The sequence below is a fragment of the Ursus americanus genome, chromosome 1 (genome assembly GCF_024610735.1).
Source record: "Ursus americanus isolate L20-20 chromosome 1, mUrsAme1.1.p, whole genome shotgun sequence".
NCBI classification, from domain to species: Eukaryota; Metazoa; Chordata; class Mammalia; order Carnivora; family Ursidae; genus Ursus; species Ursus americanus.
This window is the reverse complement of record NC_142127.1, coordinates 100,104,807-100,125,803: the sequence shown is the minus strand read 5'-3', so window position 1 is coordinate 100,125,803 and position 20,997 is coordinate 100,104,807. Positions and strand designations below refer to the sequence as shown.

Genomic DNA, 20,997 nt, shown 5'->3' with positions numbered 1-20,997 from the left:
ATTTAAAAAAAATCTCTGATACTATGCTCATAGCAGTATATTATAGCTCATCCTATAAGCTCCCTGTATCTGTGGATCCTTGCACAGGACACATAGGTATATTTTAACAGAGGTCTTCTACAGAGCAAGGCCTTCTGTTCTGTGGTCTAACTCAGAGACAACTGGGGCCAAAGAAAAAGGCAACATAGAACCACCAGAGGGGAACTGAGAGCACGCTGGGCTGGCTGAGTGTTGAAGTGCCTTATTATTTATCTGTAGGCTAGGAATCAGGCTAGAAAAGATTGAGCACCTCTCTTTCCTGATAGTCCCAATTATAATTTTTAAAAGATATAAAAGTTATTTTAAAAAATAATTTGAAAAGTAGAGCAATTTATAAAATGAAGTAAAATACTGCCTCCCTACCTCCTACTACCCCACCAAGTCCACACATGATAATCACTATCAACAATTTGATGTATTTCCTTCCAGACCTTTTTCTGTGCATTATATATTTTTATAAATAAATAAATATATGCATGGGTGCATACATTTGGATAGCATTTTTATATTCTTTGGCTTTATTAAAAATAGGCTCATACACTGTTTTGAAACTTGTCTCTTTTACTTGGCAACATAAGATAGCTGTCCCTTTAGGACAGTCCCTGTGGATCTAGTTCCTGGTTTGCAGCTGTAGGGAATGCAACCTTGCTGGTATGGTATAGGTTATTTAATCATCCCTTTGCTGGGGCACCTGGGTGGCTCAGTCGGTTGAGTGTCCAATGTTTGGTGTAGGCTCAGGTCATGATCTCAGGGTCATGGGACTGAGTCCTGCATTGGGCTCTGCACTCAGCAGGGAGTCTGCTTGAGAGTCTCCCTTTGCCCCTCCCACACCTGTGTACCCCCCCTCCAAATAAATAAATAAATCTTAAAAAAAAAACCCATCCCTTTGTTGAGGGATTAGCAGTGTCACTTTTACAACGGAGCAGCAATGAACATTCTTGTATGTCTATCCTTATACACTTTGAGTAGGATGGATTCTTGGAAGTCAAGTTTTTGGGTGAAAGGGTAGGTACATTTCAAATGTTGATAGTTACTGCAGAATGGCTACACTGACTTAAACTTCAACCAATGAAGTTCAGCCATTCATTCTTACAGATTTTTAAAAAATAGATTCCTAGGTTTAGGGAAAGATCTCAGAAAATAATCCCTTCCATTTGTATACAAGAAAATGACAGTTCAGAGAGAGTAAGGTTTGGGCCCAAGATCCCAAAGCCCCTGATGAGATCACTGACCAGCAGGAGTTCCACAAGTGGTGGCTACTGCTGAAAGCCGGGATGGTAACTTGAGTTAAATGACTTCAAATATAAATGTGTGTTCCATCAGAGCTACTAACAGGTAGGAAAGGGGACTGTCATCTCCTTTCCCTTGCCTACCCTTGGCAAGAAAAGAAAAAAAGGCAGTAAATTCCTAAAAGACACAATAGCAAGAGGGAGCAGAGGAGGAGGATTCTCAAATTAGGTGGAGTAACGGGCACCAAGAGCAAAGGTATCATAAGTTCAGCTGCATGAAGTGAGCAAGTGTGGTGGAAAAGACTCTGACATGGGATGACCTTAGCAGAAAACCTTCCACAGCCTCAGTGGGTTGTACGAAAAGTTTCTTGGTTCTAAATATCTCCATGTGGCATCCAAAGTGAATGCCAGCACTGAAACCAAATTCTGAAGAGAAATATCAGAAAAGAACTAACATCCCACAATGAAGAAACATCTTCAAAGAAGATGTTGTTATAAAAATACCACAAAAGTACTTTCCAACAAATTCCAGACCTAAAAGTAAAGCTTTAAAATGAAGCTCCAAGCACAGAAGCTTTGAATCCTTTGCTCTGTGCCTGAAGAGGCCCATTTAAAGGAAGGTACTTCTGACCAGATAACATGGTCGTTATTTGATCAGACCTACAGGGCACAACAATGAGGAAAAAAAGATAGCAACTGTATCTTTGGAAATTAGAATGGTCTAGATCAGACGTGAGCACGCTTCTTCTATAAAGGGACAGAGAGCCCTTTGTGGGCCATATGGTCTCTGTTGCAATTATTCAACCCTAATGTTGTAGTGCAAAAAGATAGCCATAGACAAAATATGACCCAATAAGCATGGCTGTGTTCCAATACAACTTAATGAATATTGAAATTTGAATTTTATATAATTTTCATGGAAGATTATTTTGATTTTGATTTTTTTCAATCATTTAAAAATACAAAATCCATGTTTAGCTCATAGGCTATATATAAATAGGCAGTGGGCTGGATTTAGCTTAATTTTAGCACTTAATTCTCCATTAACTGAATTTAAATGTTGGTAGAAAGATGGAAACATCTGAGCCCCATCCCTAAGAAAGTGAAGTTAGAAGATAGAAAGGCAGAAACGTGTTGTTCTTAAAAGAGTTTTAGATATTTACCTTAAATCTCTTCTCTTGGTGAATTCTTCTGGTGGGATTGTCCAGGGCAGGCCTTGAGGGAGACAGTCTAGAACTTCCGAGGAGAAATCAGAGAAATCCACACCATACTCTGTTAGTATTCCTTCTGTTTCAGGCTCGATTTCACCAGCCTGCCCAAGACTCTTAGCCAGCTGCCTGTGAACAGGACAGAGAGGAACAAGTATGTTAGTGAATAAATGGATCATAGACATCCATTTCCTCTCTAAAAGTGAGGGTAGTAGGAAAATCTTTAAAACCTCCTGTCCTTCCCCCAGCAAGAACACCATCACCAGTGAATGGGGGGCCAAGCAGAAGAGACAATGATACTCTTATCCTGTTAAATCCCTAACTACGGTATAATGTTAACTTTCTTCAGGAATTCTGATGTGCGGAGTTGGGCCAGATGGCCTTTCTTGGGCTTCTTGCAATTGTTTTTCATGAAAAAGTCAAATTGATATTGTTAGAAGCTTTTGTCAATTCCTTCTCTTGCAAACACCTTTAGAGACAGTTCTGATTAGCCCAGTTTGCTGTTACATCATTAGTTTCACAGCACCTATAGCTTAAGTCATGCTTACTAGATCAGATCTGATACTTACATTTTTTCACAATTCTAATTTTTACCTTAATATTTTAAAATATCTTATCTGAACACACTACTAATATATTTGCACTGTAAGAAGTTAGAAAATACAGAAATGCATCAAGAAGAAAATTAAAATTATCTGCAGTCTGGTCACTCAGCAAACTACCATTCACATTTTGGGGTGTTGGTCCATTAAAAGTAAGATGGCATTTAATGGAATAGTTCTGATGCTATGAGTAGGGTTCCACTTTGAGAAGGCAAATATTACTCGTCATCTATGGGTCATCTATAAATATACCCAAATTGATAGTGCTCAATTCTCATAAGCATGCCACATTCAGACCATAAGTCTAAGTTATGTGTTGAACACAGATAATCAATAGGAAATATGATACTCTTCCTGCAAGGGGTTTAGCTCTGGCATTCGGGCTTTCTCTGGAGCCATTCAATTTCTTTGAAGAAGATTCTGTTCCCTATGTAAGGGTAGATGCTGGCTGCCAGAGTTCTTAGGTGCACAGTGGTAGAGGGAGACTGGGGATGTGGTTGCTTCATATGCAGACTTTTAACAAATTCCCATCTTCGGCCTTGCTACTGGAACAAGACAGTGGTGGCAGCAGGGCTGGCCCCACCTCTCACATGCCAGCCAAGAGAAACCAGCCCATAGGTGACACATATACCTGCCTACCTGCATAAGTTCCATAGCCTGTGGGTTGCCTGCGGGCTCCTCACATACAACATGGGCTCACACCAGTGTCATTTCCTCAAACTTAGGGGGTGATTACCCAGAAAGCATCTAAAAAAGCCAAAAGCAGGGGCGCCTGGGTGGCACAGCGGTTAAGCGTCTGCCTTCGGCTCAGGGCGTGATCCCGGCATTATGGGATCGAGCCCCACATCAGGCTCCTCTGCTATGAGCCTGCTTCTTCCTCTCCCACTCCCCCTGCTTGTGTTCCCTCTCTCACTGGCTGTCTCTATCTCTGTCAAATAAATAAATAAAATCTTTAAAAAAAAAAGTAAATAAAGTTTAAAAAAAAAAAAAGCCAAAAGCAGCAAAAATATGAGGGGGAAAATACAGAAAGCTATCAGGAAGATCCATAAATATTTGGAAATTAAACAACCAGTGGGCTAAATAAGAAATAAAAAGAGAATCAGAAAATATTTCGAAGTAGGGGCGCCTGGGTGGCACAGCGGTTAAGCATCTGCCTTCGGCTAAGGGCGTGATCCCGGCGTTGTGGGATTGAGCCCCACATCAGGCTCTTCTGCTATGAGCCTGCTTCTTCCTCTCCCACTCCCCCTGCTTGTGCTCCCTCTCTCGCTGGCTGTCTCTACCTCTGTTGAATAAAAAAATAAAATCTTAAAAAAAAAAATATTTCGAAGTAAATAAAACACAACAAATCAATATTCGTGAGAAGCAACTGAAGCATTGCTTTGAGGGAAATTCTGCTTTAAATAAATGTAATGCTCATATTAGAAAAGAAGAAATGTCCCAAATTAGTGACCTAAAGCTTCTATCTTAAAAAATCGAAAAAAGAAAAGCAAATCAGGTCCCAGGTAAGCAGAAGGAAGAAAATAATAAATAAAAATCAAAGGACAGAAAATGAACAACAATAAAGAAAACCAATAAAATCAAAAGCTGATTCTTTGAAGAGAATAAAATAGAAAATTTCTAGTGAGGCTAATCAAGAAAAACAAGGAAAGACCCAAATTATCAATATCAGGAATAAAAGAGGAAACACCATTATAGACCCTACAAGCATTAAAAGGATAAAAAGGGAATTATAAATGACTTTAAGCCAATACATTCAACATCTTGGATGAAATGGATAAACTCCCTGAAAGACACAAACTGCTTAAGAGTATTCAAGCTGAGGGGCGCCTGAGTGGCTCAGTCGTTAAGCGTCTGCCTTCGGCTCAGGGTGTGATCCCAGGACCCTGGGATCCAGCCCCACATCAGGCTCCCTGCTGGGAGCCTGCTTCTTCCTCTCCCACTCCCCCTGCTTGTGTTCCCTCTCTCGCTGGCTGTCTCTCTCTGTCAAATAAATAAATAAAATCTTAAAAAAAAAAAAGAGTATTCAAGCGGAAACCAATACCTAAATATTCTGCATCTATTTAAAACACTGAATTCATAGTTTAAAAACCTTCCCACAAAGAAAACTCCTGGCCCAGATAGTGTCACTGGTAAATGCCGCGAAGTATTTAAGAAGAGAATTAATACCAATTATATACAAACGCTTTCAGAATGTAGAAGAGGAACACTTTCCAACTAGTCTCATGAAGCCAGCATTACCTTCATACCAAAATCAGACAAAGGATTCATGAGATCAATATCCCTCATGAACACATTCTTAAAATTCTTTTGCAATATTAAAACACAGAATTCACCCTTGAACAATATGGGGTTGAACTGTGTGGCTCCACTTATATGCAGATCTTAAAAAATGAATACAGTACAGTAATATAAATGTATTTTCCCTTCCTTGTGGTTTTAATAACATTTTCTTTTCTCTACCTTACTTATTATAGAAATAGAGCATATAATACATATAACATACAAAGTATGTGTTAATTGACTGTTTATGTTATTGGTAAGGCTTCCAATCAACAGGAGGCTATTAGTAGTCAAATTCTAGAAGAGTCAAAAGTTATACAGACTTTCAACTGTCCGAGAGGTCAGTGCTGCTACTCCTGCATTGTTCAAGGGTCAACTGTATATAAAAAGGATAATACATCATGAATAAGTAAAGATTTAAAGATCTGTCCAACAGTCAACAGTCAATCAATATAATTCATCAGATTAGCAAACGATGAGAAAAACACGCCATCATTTTGACAGATGCAGAAAAGCACTGGACGAAATTCAACATCCATTCATGATCAAAACTCTCAACAAATAAGTAATGAACAGGAATATCCTTAATTTGATTACTGGCCCCCAGGAAAACCCTAGAGCTAATACCAAAACTTAATGGTCAAACACTAAATGTTTTCCTCTGGACCAGGAAGAAGACAAAGGTGTTACCTCTCACCAATACTATTCATGGGATTGGGGGTCCTAGTGAGTGCCATGAAGAAAAAGAAAGAAAAGCCATGCATATTAAAAAAGAAGACTTCTAAATTGCATGTAAGCGGGCCAAAGGACTACAATTTCCATTACAGAAGTGACTAGCCTCCTACATAATGCCAGATGTTTACAGAACACCCCTCTCACTCCATGAAAACCAGTAGCCAGCACACTGCGTATGACTTAGACTCTGCCTCAACTCATGACTTTGAATGTGGACTTCATTCATGGCGGCTAGAGTGGTTTCTAGTGATAGCAGTGGTGGAAACAGTGTCCAGTGGCAATGCTGATCTGTAAGAGCAGTGGTAGAGCCACTGGCATTGTGGCCAAACTAATCCTGATAAAGATGATGACTGGATTTCTTGTCCTTGCCTCTCCAGATCTGCCTTGGTTCCCACCTACAACTTTTTAAAAAAACATTCAAGACTCTTACTGTTTCTGTGAGCCCTTCAATATCCTTCTGATAAATTCCTTTTCCAACCAAGAGTTAGTTTCTCTTATTTGCAATCAAGAAGCTAGACAGGGGGCTCCTGGCTGGCTCAGTTGATAGGGGATGCAACTCTTGATTTCAGGGTTGTGAGTTTAAGCCCCATGTTGGGTTCAGAGCTTACTTTAAAAAAGGGGGGGGGGTCTAGACAGTTTAAAGATTCGAGTCTCATTAATTTTCAAAATGACTACTACATTATTACCTGTGTTCACTAGAATGAAGTTCCCATTGAAGATTTAAGGAACCTGTTGTTATTGCCTCTGAAGTCTGAAGGACATTTGAGAAATTAATGGGACCTGAGTTACTTCCAACCCATTTATTATTCTCATAGCTTCCTGAGGTTCTGTTTCCTACATTCACCTCCTAATACTTATGTCTTTAACTGTCTGGGTTCTTGGTTGCAAGCACAAGAAACTAACTGGTTGGAAGAGGAATTTATTGAAAAGATATCAAAGAGCTCACAGAAAGTGAGAGGCCTAGAGAACCTGAAAAAGGGAAGGAAAAAAAGATTTACATGCTCAGCCTCTAAATTCCTGATTCCAGGCTAAACTGAAAACTGAGGGACTTCCTATATGCATCAAACACATATTTTGAACCCCTTGCAGCTGCCAGGATAAGCTGGGGGGAAAAAATTTAAAGGGCAATAAATCATCAAATCATTGAATTCAGGGTCTCACTAAATCTCTTATGTGAGAAGTGGGGGTACTAATAAGAAAGAATAAGACTCAGAGAACCAGACTCTCTTTCTACACACACACACACACACACACACACACACACACACACACACTCTATTATATAGGAGGATGCAGAAAGGTCTGAAGACCTTGGATGCCTAGTTCCAACTGACCTTCCACTGTCATGAATCGTTAAGTGGGCTATGATAGGGTTATATCCATTCTAAGGGGTGGTCTCTGAAAAGACAGTAGAGCAGAAACTTCCTCCCTGCAAGCAGAACTTCAAGCAATATATCCATGGTCTACTTTGGTTGAAGAAACATTGCCTGATGGGCAGTTGCTACAAGTTTAGCCAGATGGATAGGGACCTGAAAGAAGAAAGACTGGAGTACTGGTAACAAGGACGTCTGGGGAAGAGACATGTGCATGAAATGGGCCTATTGAAATGAGCCCAATGACTATTTGTGTTCTATGAGAATGCTCAGCAAAAGACTTCCACTGTGGAGGTACGATGATTGGTCTGGAGAATGTCAACCAACCCCAACCACTGCAGCGCTTGCTCAATGGGAATAAGAACAAAGTACAAGGTAGCGGGAAATTAGCTCCATGGCATGAACTTCCTCTCACTACTAATGACCTGACTACCACACCTGCAGGATGCCAGTTTGCCAGCAGCAGCAACCAGCTCTGAGCATCTGATTCAGAACCATAGCAGGAGGACCCACCAATTACTTAATAGCAGATTGAGTTTGCTGAGCTCTTCTATGATGCAGAGGGCAGTTATTTCTCTCCATTAAAAGAAACATTAATTCTGGGTTTGGGTTTGCTACCCTCATTTGCTCCTCCCTCCTTGCTTATAGAAACACAATCCATAGATTTACCAAATTATCTTTTAAGCTATGATGCTATATTACTCAACACTGTAATTGAGGATTTCATCTTCTAGAGGTAGCAAAGCCCAATGAACTCACTGATTACAATGGTGTAATAGTGTACTAATGAACTAAACTGGGAGGCAGCACCTTATGAGGTTGGAGGGCTATCCTCTAGGATACAAAGTTGCTCTTAATATCCTAAAACCAAACACATGGTCTGGCTGAGCCTTTCAATATCATATTTAAGACCCACTCACAATAATACTCACCTCTACAACTGAGAGATTTTAATATCTCTGGAGATATAGTCATGATTCTTCTGAGTTGGAACCTAAGATTCCAAGAACCCCAACTGATATAACAAGGCACAAAGTATACTACCCATTTCCTGAAAAAAACTTATTTGCAATTCAAGCCAGCTGAGGGATGACTCAGAAGTAAAAGATTCAAGAATGGTGAGTAATAATAGAGAGATTAATCATAGATTATGTTGAGACAAGAAATTGCCAATATAGTTGACCATTTTTTACCTGTAAAACACAATTTCACATGATTCTACCCTACAGTATTTAAAAATCACACAAAATAATTAATTATACATAAAATCAGATAGCATACAGTTTCTGGGAGAAGTATAAACAATGATTTAGACCATATAGAGGTTTTTAGAGAATGAAACTAACATGAAAAGAAACATTCTTCTATGTGGTAATAGCATCAATACCAGTCTTTGTGGGGTAGACTTAAAACTCACTGGCCACCCTACTCTTACCTAGTGACATTAGAGTGGCCAAAAGTGATTATTTAATGCCTGAAGTAGAAAAGGGTCTAAACATTTGAACAAAAGGCATTTTATAATATCCAACTCTTAAAATAGAATACTAAAATCTAGGAAGACCTCATTATTTAAAGATGGAAAGGCGACATCTTAAACAAGAAAATACTGCATATTAAAAAGGAAGAAAGAAACAAGGAAAAGAAATGGCAGAAGGATAAAACATTCCCTGTAAGTATATGGCCACAGAAATTACTATCTTGACCAAAGATATTCGTAAGAATATATCACCACTATAAGGGAAGAACTCAAAGTAAAGATGCAGGTGCATAGCAAAAAAATTAATTTCGGGGCGCCTGGGTAGCGCAGTCGTTAAGCATCTGCCTTCGGCTCAGGACGTGATCCCGGCGTTCCGGGATCGAGCCCCACATCCAGCTCCTAGGCTGGGAGCCTGCTTCTTCCTCTCCCTCTCCCCTGCTGTGTTCCCTCTCTTGCTGGCTGTCTCTCTGTCACATAAATAATAAATAAAATCTTTAAAAAAATTAATTTCACAAAAGGGAATAAAAACTAGTGCTTCAGACCCAGGAAATAAGTAGAAAAGAAAAATAAATCCACTACAAAACATGAAGGTCATACAGGAGGTAACGAATGAAGAACTGACTCTGAAAAAAAGAAGGTTCGTTAAGATATAACTTGACAAAAGTTGAGAAAAATGAAATTGAAAAGTACAAAGAATTTTTGAGAGATTATAGAGAAAACAGACAGATATGAAGGCAGATGAAAGAGATCCAACATTAGCATAACTGGTATTCCTGAAGGAACTAGATACGTGGAATAGAAAACATTTCGAAGATATTAAGACAACTTTCCTGAAAAAGAAATTTTATACATAGAAAGGGCATATATGCTATGTCTCAGGAAATCTAATACGAAAAACACCACTGAAACATAGTCTAGTGACATTACTGGATTTTGAAGATGAAGATTTCTAAATGCAAGAACTCAGGGAATATAGTTTTCATAAACCTTTTCTGAAAACCTACTAGATGAAGAACTATGGCCTACCAGAGATGGAGAAATTTCTCCAAAAAAGACAACTAGTGCTGAGTACTGAATCCACCTCTGCGGGGGAGGGAAGGTAGAAGGAAGGATGACAAAAGTAAGCAGATGAAGATGGATCTAATATTAATTGTCTGAACAGGTCGTATCAGTCATTGGACCTTCAGTGAAATTTAATGAAAAAAATTCTTTTATTTTATTGGTGCTTTTTGTTCTGGCAAAAATTTTCACTAGGCTATATTCTGAATCCAAAGAATCTTGATTTGTTTACTAAAATTACAATGTGGCTCATAAAAACAAAATTATATTTTGGTTATGACTTCCAAACGTCATCAATGACTCCAAGTTTCTATTAGTAGTAATTAATATTTATTTTACTAAGTTCCAGAGAACATTTCTCAAGTACCTTACTTAAATAAATTTATTATAGATTTTCATTGGAGATATAATTGAGAGCAGCATAGCCTGGACAGCCTGCAGGAGATAGAAATCTAACAGGTCAGCAGCTGAAAGAGCTCATAAATTTTGGGCTTTAGATGTCCCAGAAAGACTCTTATGCTGTCTATTCACTCATAAATTCTGCCGTTCCCCTAAAAACCAGAATACCCTGGGATCTAAACAAAAGCACAATCTACTAGCGAATGGACTCACACATTGTCTGTCTTACAGAAAGGTTTGCTTTCATTTTTTAATTTTGGTGTAAGTTTTACTTAAAATGAATACGGAAGTTACTTTCTCTTTCATATGCTATGGTTCAAATATTACAGCTTTCTAAGTAGTGTCTATCTTCTTGTCATTGTCTTAAAAAATGGCTACAGCTGCTTTTGGACAACTATGATTCAATGTTGCATCAAAATGTCTGGCTGATTCTCTTAAAAACCACACTTCAGCCTACTCTTCACTAAAATGTGTCCTTCAAAAATAACTTGGAAGCTCATAGCCTAGAGGATCCTAAGGAGACACGACCACAACTAAAAGTTAGGTATCCTGGAACAGAAAAAGGACAATTTTTAAAAATCATGGATTTCTGAATAAAAGTATGGACCTCAGTTAGTCATGTTTAAAATTCATTAAACATTAAAGTTAATGAATCAAAGTTAATAACATCAAAGTTTATTAATTGTAACAAATGTACCATACTAATATGTTAATAATAGGGGAAATTAGGTCCAAGGTACGTAAGAAATCTCTGTACATCTTAACAATTTTTCTTTAAATCTAACTGTTCTAAAAATAAAGTTTATTTTTTAAAAAACTGAATCAAAGGAGTAAAAGAAGTAATCTAGATTTCAGTAACAGGTAAATGGTAAACTAAATCACGGCAGTTTTGTTCAATTGTTTATTATGCACTTTAGAAAAATAATTTCGAAAATGTAGCAACATAAAAATGACTGACATAAAACAAAAATAAAAGATGTTCAAAGGTATAGTATAATTTAACTATGTAAAAACATTTATAAAAAGATTGAAAGGGAACAGCTAAAAACGGTGTTAATTATTTTAGAGAGGAAGGATTATGAGTAACTTCTCATTTTCTAAACTTTCTTTAATATTGTAATATTTTTAAATTAAATAATATAGAAACATTTATAATTTAATAAAAACCTGTGATGCCCACACAACATTTATTCCCCCTCTTTCTCCTTTCTAACAGAAACCTAATCTTTTTCATACGGGGGACTCATTTCATTTTCAACTGCAGAGGCAGATCTTCATTACTCTAATAAAATCAGGGTATGGTTCCCCGGGAGACTGTGATCAATATCATGGTTGGTGGAGAGGATTTTCCCCTTCCTTGCTGGATGTGATCAACAAAGCATGCAGTCTGACCATACTGGCGGGCGTCTTCAATACCATAGAAAATCTACTACTAGATCACTGAAGACAGCAAAGGGCCAACATCCTCAAGTCACTAAGCCCTGGAGTTTTCCATCACTTGGTGCTAAAAGCATCCTAACTAATATAAATACTTTAAAATATCTTCTGTGAGAAGCAAACTTCTCTTTCCTGTCCTTCACTCGGCAACAAAAAATTAACACTCTTATTACCAAAAATAAAATCTCAGGACTGCTCACATCATACACCTTGCAGGTGTTCACTACATATTGACAAGGTACTATTGGTTCTAGAGCATAAAAATACTCTAAGCAGCTCCTTCCTTAAGCAATATAGTTCTATCTTAAAGGCCCTCCCTTTATGGCTTCCATATTGAAGTAGGCCCACAAAACATATACCATGTTCATTTCACCTTCATGGAATATAGGAGCAAGGCCAGGAAGCCATCCTGTCCTCCAGAGTAGATCTCTCTCCTCAGTGCTGTCACTGTTCTTTGGTTATATCTCCTTTCTGGCACATGCCGCTTTCTAGCTGTGTCCCAGTGCTTTAGGTACCTCTCTTCTTCTCTACCAATGGATGAAGAGGATCATCCCAAAAAGAATAAACATTATTTCTGTATCTTATGCTGACACTTGCTCATTTTAGGTGCCCAGAACATGATGGTTTATTGAATAAATGAATTAATGAGTTAATGCTTTTGAGCCTGGAAAAAGGGCATATTATTCCTCCTTGAAATGCCAAAGAAAACCTAAGAAAATTGAAGACAGTAAAAACAAATAAAACCCAAAGACATGTATTTAGGTATCTAGAGTCCTTTAAAAACTAGTTGCCACATTAGCAAAATTATTAATATTAGCACTTCCAAATCAAGGGGGGGAAAGGCCTGCTACTATTGCTTTCATTCCAAACTGAACTTTCATCACTTATTAGTGTGGAAAATATCTTCTCTTCAATTGTAATTTGCCAGTTTAGGAAGATAAGAAAAAGAAATAAAAGTTATAGGAATTAGAATGGAAGGAACGAACTTGTCATTACTTACCCATGATGTGATTATCTGCATGGAAAATCCAAAGGAAACTATGTCCAAAGTATTAAAATTAATAAGGGGATTTAGTAAGATGGCTGGATACAGGATTAATACACAAAAGTTAATTGTAATTCTATATGCCAGTATCAAAAGTTGGAAAATGCAACTTAAAATGTCTGTTCTTCAGAAGTTAACATTAATAACATGAAAATACAAGTCATAAACAGCAGAGAAGATATTTTCCCCACCAGTAACTGCTACAAAGATTACTTCCTAGAACACTTTTTTTAACTCCAAAGAATCAAATAACAGCCTGATAAAAAATGAATACGAAAAGGCGGGGGGATGAAAGTTTAAGCAGAAGCAGAATAACTGGATAATTTCAAAAAATCTTCCCCCAAATCTAATAATTACAAGAGGAAAACAGTAAGTTAGGAATTCTGGCAGGTACTTCCTTAGCCTAATGATCAAGGTTAATATCACCAGTAACACACAGTGACATCATGTATTCCCTGATATGACACATATTGCCTCTGTGGTATCCTTCCCAATAATGCCTAATCTCAGTCTAATCATAAGAAAACGTTAGACAAACCAAGTTGTGAAACATTCTACAAAATCACTGACCAGTACTCCTTGAAAGTGTCAAGGTCATGAAAGACAAGGCTGACAAACTGTCACAAACTGGAACAACTATAGCAATGTGACAACTAACTGCAAGGTAGGACACTGGACTAGTTTCTCAAATAGAAAAAGGATGTTAGTGGAGAAACTTGTAAGATCTGAATTAAGTTCTATACTTTCATTTAATAGTATCATACCAAGGTTAATTTCTTGGTTTTCATAAATATTCTATGGTAATGTAAGATGTTAACATAAGGAGAAGCTGGCCAAAGGTATATGGTACTGCTTTGCAATTTCTGAAAATTTATCTAAACAAAAACTGAACTGCAAAAAAAATGTAAAAGATACGAAGACATTTTCTAGAAAACATAATGACCATAAATAAATGAAAAGATGCCCAATCTCATTAGTAATTGGGAAAATATAAGTTAAGATCACAAGATACCATTTATACCCACTTGAATGGCAAAAATGGAAGAGTCTAACTATATCCAGTGTTGATAAGAATGTGAAGCAACAGAAACTCTTACATACTACTAGTAGGACTAAAAATGGACACAGTCACTTTGCAAAATGGTTTGGCTATAAAGTTGTAAAGCTTAACATGCACATATGTGTGATGCATTAATTTTACTCTTAAGTAGAGTCTAGAGAAACTTCAGTTAGTAAGCACTGGAATGTTCATAGGAGCATAATTTCTAATAGCAAAACTTTGGTTCAACCCAAATATCCATTGCTAGATAAATAAAATAATAAATAAATAAATAAATAAATAAATAAATAAATAAATAAATAAATTGTGGTATATTTCAGGAGATGGAAATATTGTGAATTAAAATGAATGAAATATATAAATGTATTTTAGAAACAATGTTAAATGAAAAAACCAAGTCATAGAAGAATATATGTAGCAAGGTATTTTTTGTAAGGTTGAGAATCAAGCAAAACTAATACTTTTAGGGATAATAAATGTGGGTAAAGTATAAAGAAAAGCACATTTTGATTAGTGTGTTTGAGAAAGTGGTTACCTCTTGGGGAAAAACTAGCAGTTAGGACAGAGAAGAATACAGGGCACTTCAACAATATTGTGATATATTTCTTAATCTAGGTGGTGGGTTCATGGGTTGGTTTTAATATCAGTACTCAAAAATTACATAAGTGTTACATATATACTTTTATCTGTGAAACATACTTTGCAATGAACGTTAACAAATATTTTGAAAACAATATTTTAGACAAATATATACACCAAACCCTTAATAGCGATTATTTCTGGGGGTGAAATTCTAGAAGTTTTTTACTTTCAGTGGTACATGTTTTAAATAATTTTACTGGTAAATATATAATATGTATGTATTTCAAAAAATTAAATTTTTTTTCTAATTTGGATAATAAACAGTTCTGAGAGACCTGTCTTCATTAGAGTAATTTATAATGACTACCACCTCAATATTTCTCACTCACCAAAGTTCCTCCACAAATACCATTCCCATTCACAATCAGTGACATTACAACTGGGTCATACTGTAGAATCAATGAGGACAGTGGTGAAACAACATTCCTAACTTCCTTAATAGGCAGGGTGTGTGTGCGCGTATGTGTGTGTAATATTTTATATAAATAAGTAAGTGTGTCATGTGTAGGCAGTGTCATGTGTAAGTGAAAAACTTATTGAGGGAAGGGACCAGCTACAGATATAAGAAATTAAGCAAAAGAGTTCCTCAAATTGGACAAATTTAACAGTCAACATTAGTGTTCGAAACCATCCATCCTCCTGCCTCCACCACATATTCTTATAAAGTTTTAGCCTTAAAACTAGGCCATACACAGGAGGACAGACATACATTCTTGTAGTGATTATCACTCAAATAAATGCTCTCATGCATATCGGTCCATGTTGGAAGCTGCATGCAAACGGGTACAATGGTATCAGACCCTTGAGAACCTGCAAGTGGAGGACAATCCATCACCAACTGCACCTGGAGCCCAGAAGTTGTGTTAACAACACACAGGAAAGAAAAAGTGTGGCAAATACAACATGGCCTTTGGCCGTATATGTTATACATTATTTTCTATAAGGAGGAGAGACTATGTTATTTTTCCTTTTTCTGCCTCATTGTCATGACACAGCAGGAAGCAGCAAATAAGGAATGGGGACATTAGGAAAAGTGGGCAGATCAGTGAAAACAGAGAGCAGGAAGTGGAAAAGAAAAAAGGCTCAGCAATACTGCATGATTTTAGGGAAGGCCCTGAAGATTGTGACAGAAGAGCCAAATGTCGATGTGAAGGGAGCAAAGAGCAGAACGAAAGCATTTAAAGAGTATAAGAGAAGGCTGATGATAGCTAAGGTCTCTCATACTCTGAAAGAGCATTTTTGAGAAGATACACGAGAAATTGGGACGAAGCCAACAACCGTGGAGGAAGTGTTCATGACCGCCCACACCATGAGGGAAAGAACAGTTCCCTAACCACAGCCTGGCTCCAGACCATTCCCCTCCATCCCTTTTACTTTTGCTCTGCTTTGACCAGAATGCTCTCGACGTTGAAGACCTGGCTTTTCCCAAAGCTGATCCTTAGAGGCCACCAGGTGGAGCCCAATAGTCACAAAAAAAAGAGCCCCCTTCTCAGCCTGATTTGCTTTTTGTCTCTCAGCCAGCTAAAGCCATACCCCCTGAAGGGGACTTACAAAGTCTAAGTTTCAAGTTCAGAGGATTATATAACTCAGTCTCTTCTTCAGAAGAGTCTTCAGATAAGGAACATACTCCTAATAAGGTGAAGTACTCCTTTTGCACAGAGGGAAAGATTGGATAGAACTATCTTTCAATCTGCTAATCTTACAGGCTATGCCTCAATAAAATGAATTTCTCCCGTTTTTCCTTCCAACCTAGTTACTATCTCATTTTCTTACTAAATACAATTTAATATAATTTAATGACCACCTCCCCAATTCATAGCTACCTCATAAGAAATTCAGTATCTATCAAAGCTGAATGGAATGGTAAAAGTAAAGTATTTGCTTCCAACAGTCAGTAAATATTTCTAATTGTCTCATAACTGGCACCTGACGGGTCAAAGCTGGGAGATGAAGATACCAGAACAGATGATGCCTCCCCCCCACCCACTTCTTCCTCCACAAGCCTCATCAGTCAGATCCCTTCCCCTCCCTTCATCTCACCCAGTCACTTTCTCCAATGGAAGCTGCTGTCCTTCAGCTCTCATTAAAATGAGCAGCGCTGTGACTCCTTCTCTAGTCCTCATTTCAACAGCCTCCCATTAAGCCTAGACAATCTCATGTTCAACACAAAATTTTCTCAATTCTGCTCTACCTCCACTGACCTATTTATTTTTCCTCCTCCCCATCCCTTAAAGCTACCGAAGTTTGCGAGAGCAAATAATATAAATATGTTTCTTTGCTCTAGGTCAATTCACGTTATGTATCTTCAGTTAGTCTAAAGTGTTGCCAAGACACACTATCATGTTTCTTACAGTAGCTCCTATAAAACTTTTCCATTTTCTTCAAGATTTATCCTTCAATATTCAAGAAGAAGAAAGCACGACAAATCTAGGAGAAAGGGACCATGATATCTGCATGTTCATGACATCCTTGAAGGGAAGTCTGTGACTATAAACTCTAGACTTTAGGATAGCAGATTTCACAAAGATCTGAGAAAATATAGGCATGAATTCCACTGCAAGAGTTTCTAAAGGGAAAGATGATTTAAGAGGGTTGGGAAGCTCTTAAAACTGTAAATCTGATTACATAATTACAGATCATTCCAGCGAGGAAGCCAATGTGTCTTTTTAAGTATCCTGGACAAGAGTCTCATACTAAGTAGGAAAGGTACTAAATATGTTATGATGTATAACAAGCAGCAGTGATCCCTAAAAGCCAGCAAAGGTTCACTAAGAACAGATTACCTTTAGGTTTTTGCTAGCATTACAGGACTAAGATTCATGCAAATGTGGCAAATATGATATACAGAGGTAACCAAGGCTGAACTGAGATCTCTCATGACAGCTCGAAGAACAAGATGAAAAATAACTTTCTACTACCCAAAAGTCTCTGGTACTGTAATAGTCTTCGGACTCCCCTTAGCGGGAGGTACCAAACTGCCACTAGGGCTGCCAGAGAAGCAGTGCTTACATGGAAGGGGCACCAAGATTGATGGCCTCCTTAAGGCCATCGAACCAGCCAGCAAACGTTCACTGAGTATCCTTGTCCTAAAGGAACTCATGGCCAAGTAAATGACTTGCACAAGCAATTACAAAACAAACAGGCCAGAGCTACGATGATGGTACTATTACAGACTATGGGAGTACCCTAGAAGGAGGACTCAGGGAATATTCTTCAAGCGGACAAAGGAGTTAAATATAAAAGTTGAATATTTCACTAAACAAACAGCAGGGAGAAGAGAAATCCACTGCTGGGAAAGCAAGTGTAGTGTGCAAACATCTGGAGAAACGAACACACACAATCAGCTTGGCAAACGGCAGGAAATGAGGCATAAGGGAAGGCAAAGGTAGGAGCTAAGGCTGCTCACAGTGCATCGGGGTGAAAATGCCATTGTCGTCTGCCCAACACTCGAGTCAGAGGCCTGCAAGTTCACCCGAGGTTCTGTCCTTCTCGTTCATGCCCCATTTCCAATTGGTCGTCACGACTGGTAGAATTCACCTTCCTCATCCTCCCTGAATCCTTTCATTCCTTTTGCTTCCTTCACTGCAATTCATTTATTTCGGGTTCTCCCCATCTCCTCTGTGTTAATACAATAACCTGTTACGATTGCTTGCTTTCAGTCCTGTCCCCTCCCATTCACTCTGGACTCTCCGTCAGAGTGATCTTTCAGCAAAAAGGCTTCTGTTCTCCCAGAAACAATCCTAGATTTCTTCCTTCACCCATGTCCTCTAAACTTCCAGAAAACTACTTTATTCCTATGGAAGAACTTCTAACATTCTGCTTCATACTACAGCTAGAGCTAAAGAGACAGGCCATTCAATCTGTCTGCTTTACCCACACTCGTTCCCAGAGACTCAAGTCCCACAGTCCCTGTCGACCGGGCAGTGGGCCACAGGACCTTGGACCACTACCTCTCGTTAAAACTACTGATCAGGGCAAATAACTGTCTCAGGCTAGACCAATAAGATTTTCTACCCTAGAAATTCTGTATCATGACCAGCCTTCAGTATGGGACCCGCAGAGGACTGGCAGTGCCATTTTGCAGCCTGTACACTTTTGAGCAGGGAGATGGCTCCTGTGTAGAGCAATGAAGAATAATACAGCTCATGTGCAGAAAGGGGTACAGAAAATATACTAGGTGGTGGCTGGACTTGTCAGGGTCATCAAGAGAGAAGCTGGGATTCTTTTGCCACCTTTTAAGTTCTGAGATCCTCATGAGGCCTGCCTCCATTTCCAGCCCTGGGTTTTAGGAGAACCACCAGTTTCCTAAATTAATTTCCACTTCTATTTAAATTAGCTCAAGTAGGATTCCATTTCTTAGAATCATATTAATCCTATGACATTTACATATAAGTCCTTTTGTGTTAGGCTATAATTTCTCTGAATAAAGAAACTACACCTTGTTTACCTTTGTATTTCTCACATAATATAGCAGAGTGACTTACACATAGTTGATCAACGTCTATCTCAAAAACTGAATTTACCTACAGAAGAAGTAAATGACCTTGGGCTTGAATAATTAGTAGCAATGACAAAGAAGAAGTTTCAAACTTTTTAAGAGCAGAGTGTAGGGGCAGGGAAGAAATTCAGAAAGAAGCCACTTTGGCTAACCTCTGCTTTCGGGCAGAGTTTCTGGGGAAGCTGACACAGACACTCACGCCCGCAGCAAGCACCACCTTCACACTCCTGGTCCAAACATGGCAAGATGAGAGAGGAAGCCCAGGCAGTCCTAGCACAGCATGTTCTGACTGGGAAACAGTGACCTCGGGGCCTAAAGATCAGTAACTGATAGCCAGAACACAATGGCAAGGCGAACCCCAACAGCCTCCACAGCTGCGCCCCGCACCCCTCCGGAGAAAGACGCCATCTGAGAACTTCATCAGGACAACCTGCCACATTTTTCTCTCTTTCTTCAGATAAATTTTCTCTTCTTCACAAAGATCTTAAAAGGCATATTTCCATAAATGATAATTTTTGCTGTCTTTATACTAGGAAGGTAGAGAAAGACTTCGTAGTGTTTTCCATGCAAGTATAAGAATCTTCAAATATTTTTATTTTGAGAAGTACATGATTAATACATGGCCATTATTTTACAATGTTCTTTCTTGCAAATATCTTTGCTGCTTCAAAGGCTTGACTCCTTTTTCAATTGTTGTTGTAATTTACCCACAAGGAAAAGAGTTCTTGATGAAGTTAATGGCTCAGCTGTGAAAAAGGAACCTGTAAGACCATTCCAGCACAATAAGAGAAACTCACATCATGAAGATTTCTTGACTACACCCTTACAACTTGACGACTAAGGAAGTAGTCCAATCAAGTATACACAATGGGGTAAGACAGAAAGGCAGATAAAAGCCAAGGCTGGATTTCCTGCTTTGATGTGAAAGTCTTCCCTTTTCACTGCCAAGTAGAGTGTGGCAGGCACAATCAATAGGGGCCAGGTGGCACAGCTGTTATCAGGCCTCCAGAGCTGATGGTGAGAAACTGGCAAGCCTCAGAGAAGGACTATTTAGTTCTCAAGGGGTTGACGTCACTTTTGGATAACGAGTTAGGCTTAAAAATGATGATATTGCAATCACTCCACTTGAGAGCAAAAAAGAAAGTAGAATTGTTCCTGAGTGGCTCCGAGATCACGTAAATCACACTGATCTTCACATCACTGAAGAAGTGGCACAGGACAGTGTTTCTTAAATGGCATGAGGTGTAACATACAGATTTGATTTGGCTCACTTTGCTAGGCATAAGAGGCTAAGTATAGAACGAATCTGATAAAAGCAACATATTGTGGCCATCCATTCAGTGTTGGTACTCATAACCACAGGACATTCCCACAAAGGCCCATCCTGTACATGTCAGATGACCAGCAAGCAAGTCACCAAACTGGCTTAGAAGTGTCGGAATAAACTTCTCTAACTTGTACACCTTTATTTTCATTTTGTGTGATGCATATGATACAATCTTAAAGGGCTAAAAATATAGCTAAAACTTACTATTGTGTTTCTTTCAAAATGAATAAGAAGAAAACAGACACAGCTTTTGATCAATAACTAGGTCTAGCAGTTTCTTCAGATCAAAATGAAGTGGCTATCTATGATGCTCTGTGACTACATACCTATATTTAAGTTTAACTGGTTTCTGACACCTTCCATAAAAACATGGTACCCTTTCCTATTTACAGTCAGGTAATTTAATTTTTAACACCAAAACCTATGAGGGATCGATAACAAAAAAGCACATCATTAAAATTACTTTCATATTCATATTTTTTGTCAAAATAATAAATTTATTACATGATTGGCAGATAGTTGTTACTGATATATTATTCTCTCAATGTTTGCTGAAATTTTCAAAATAAAAATTTTACACACCTTAC

The 20,997-nt window shown here is 38.2% G+C and overlaps 1 protein-coding gene across 8 annotated transcripts in view; it reads right to left on the bottom strand.

Moving 5' to 3' along the window:
• DIS3L2 (DIS3 like 3'-5' exoribonuclease 2) overlaps positions 1 to 20,997 on the bottom strand; it is a 344,150-nt gene that overhangs the window by 166,512 nt on the left and 156,641 nt on the right. For all 8 annotated transcript variants that reach the window (XR_015725613.1, XR_015725615.1, XR_015725614.1 and 5 more), the window contains exon 9: positions 2,432 to 2,605. Coding sequence is in view for 4 of the 8 variants with exons in the window: in XM_087864389.1 (XP_087720515.1) it covers positions 2,432 to 2,605 (174 nt within the window). In the remaining 4 variants the exon portion in view is untranslated. The remainder of the gene's footprint in view (positions 1 to 2,431; positions 2,606 to 20,997) is intronic.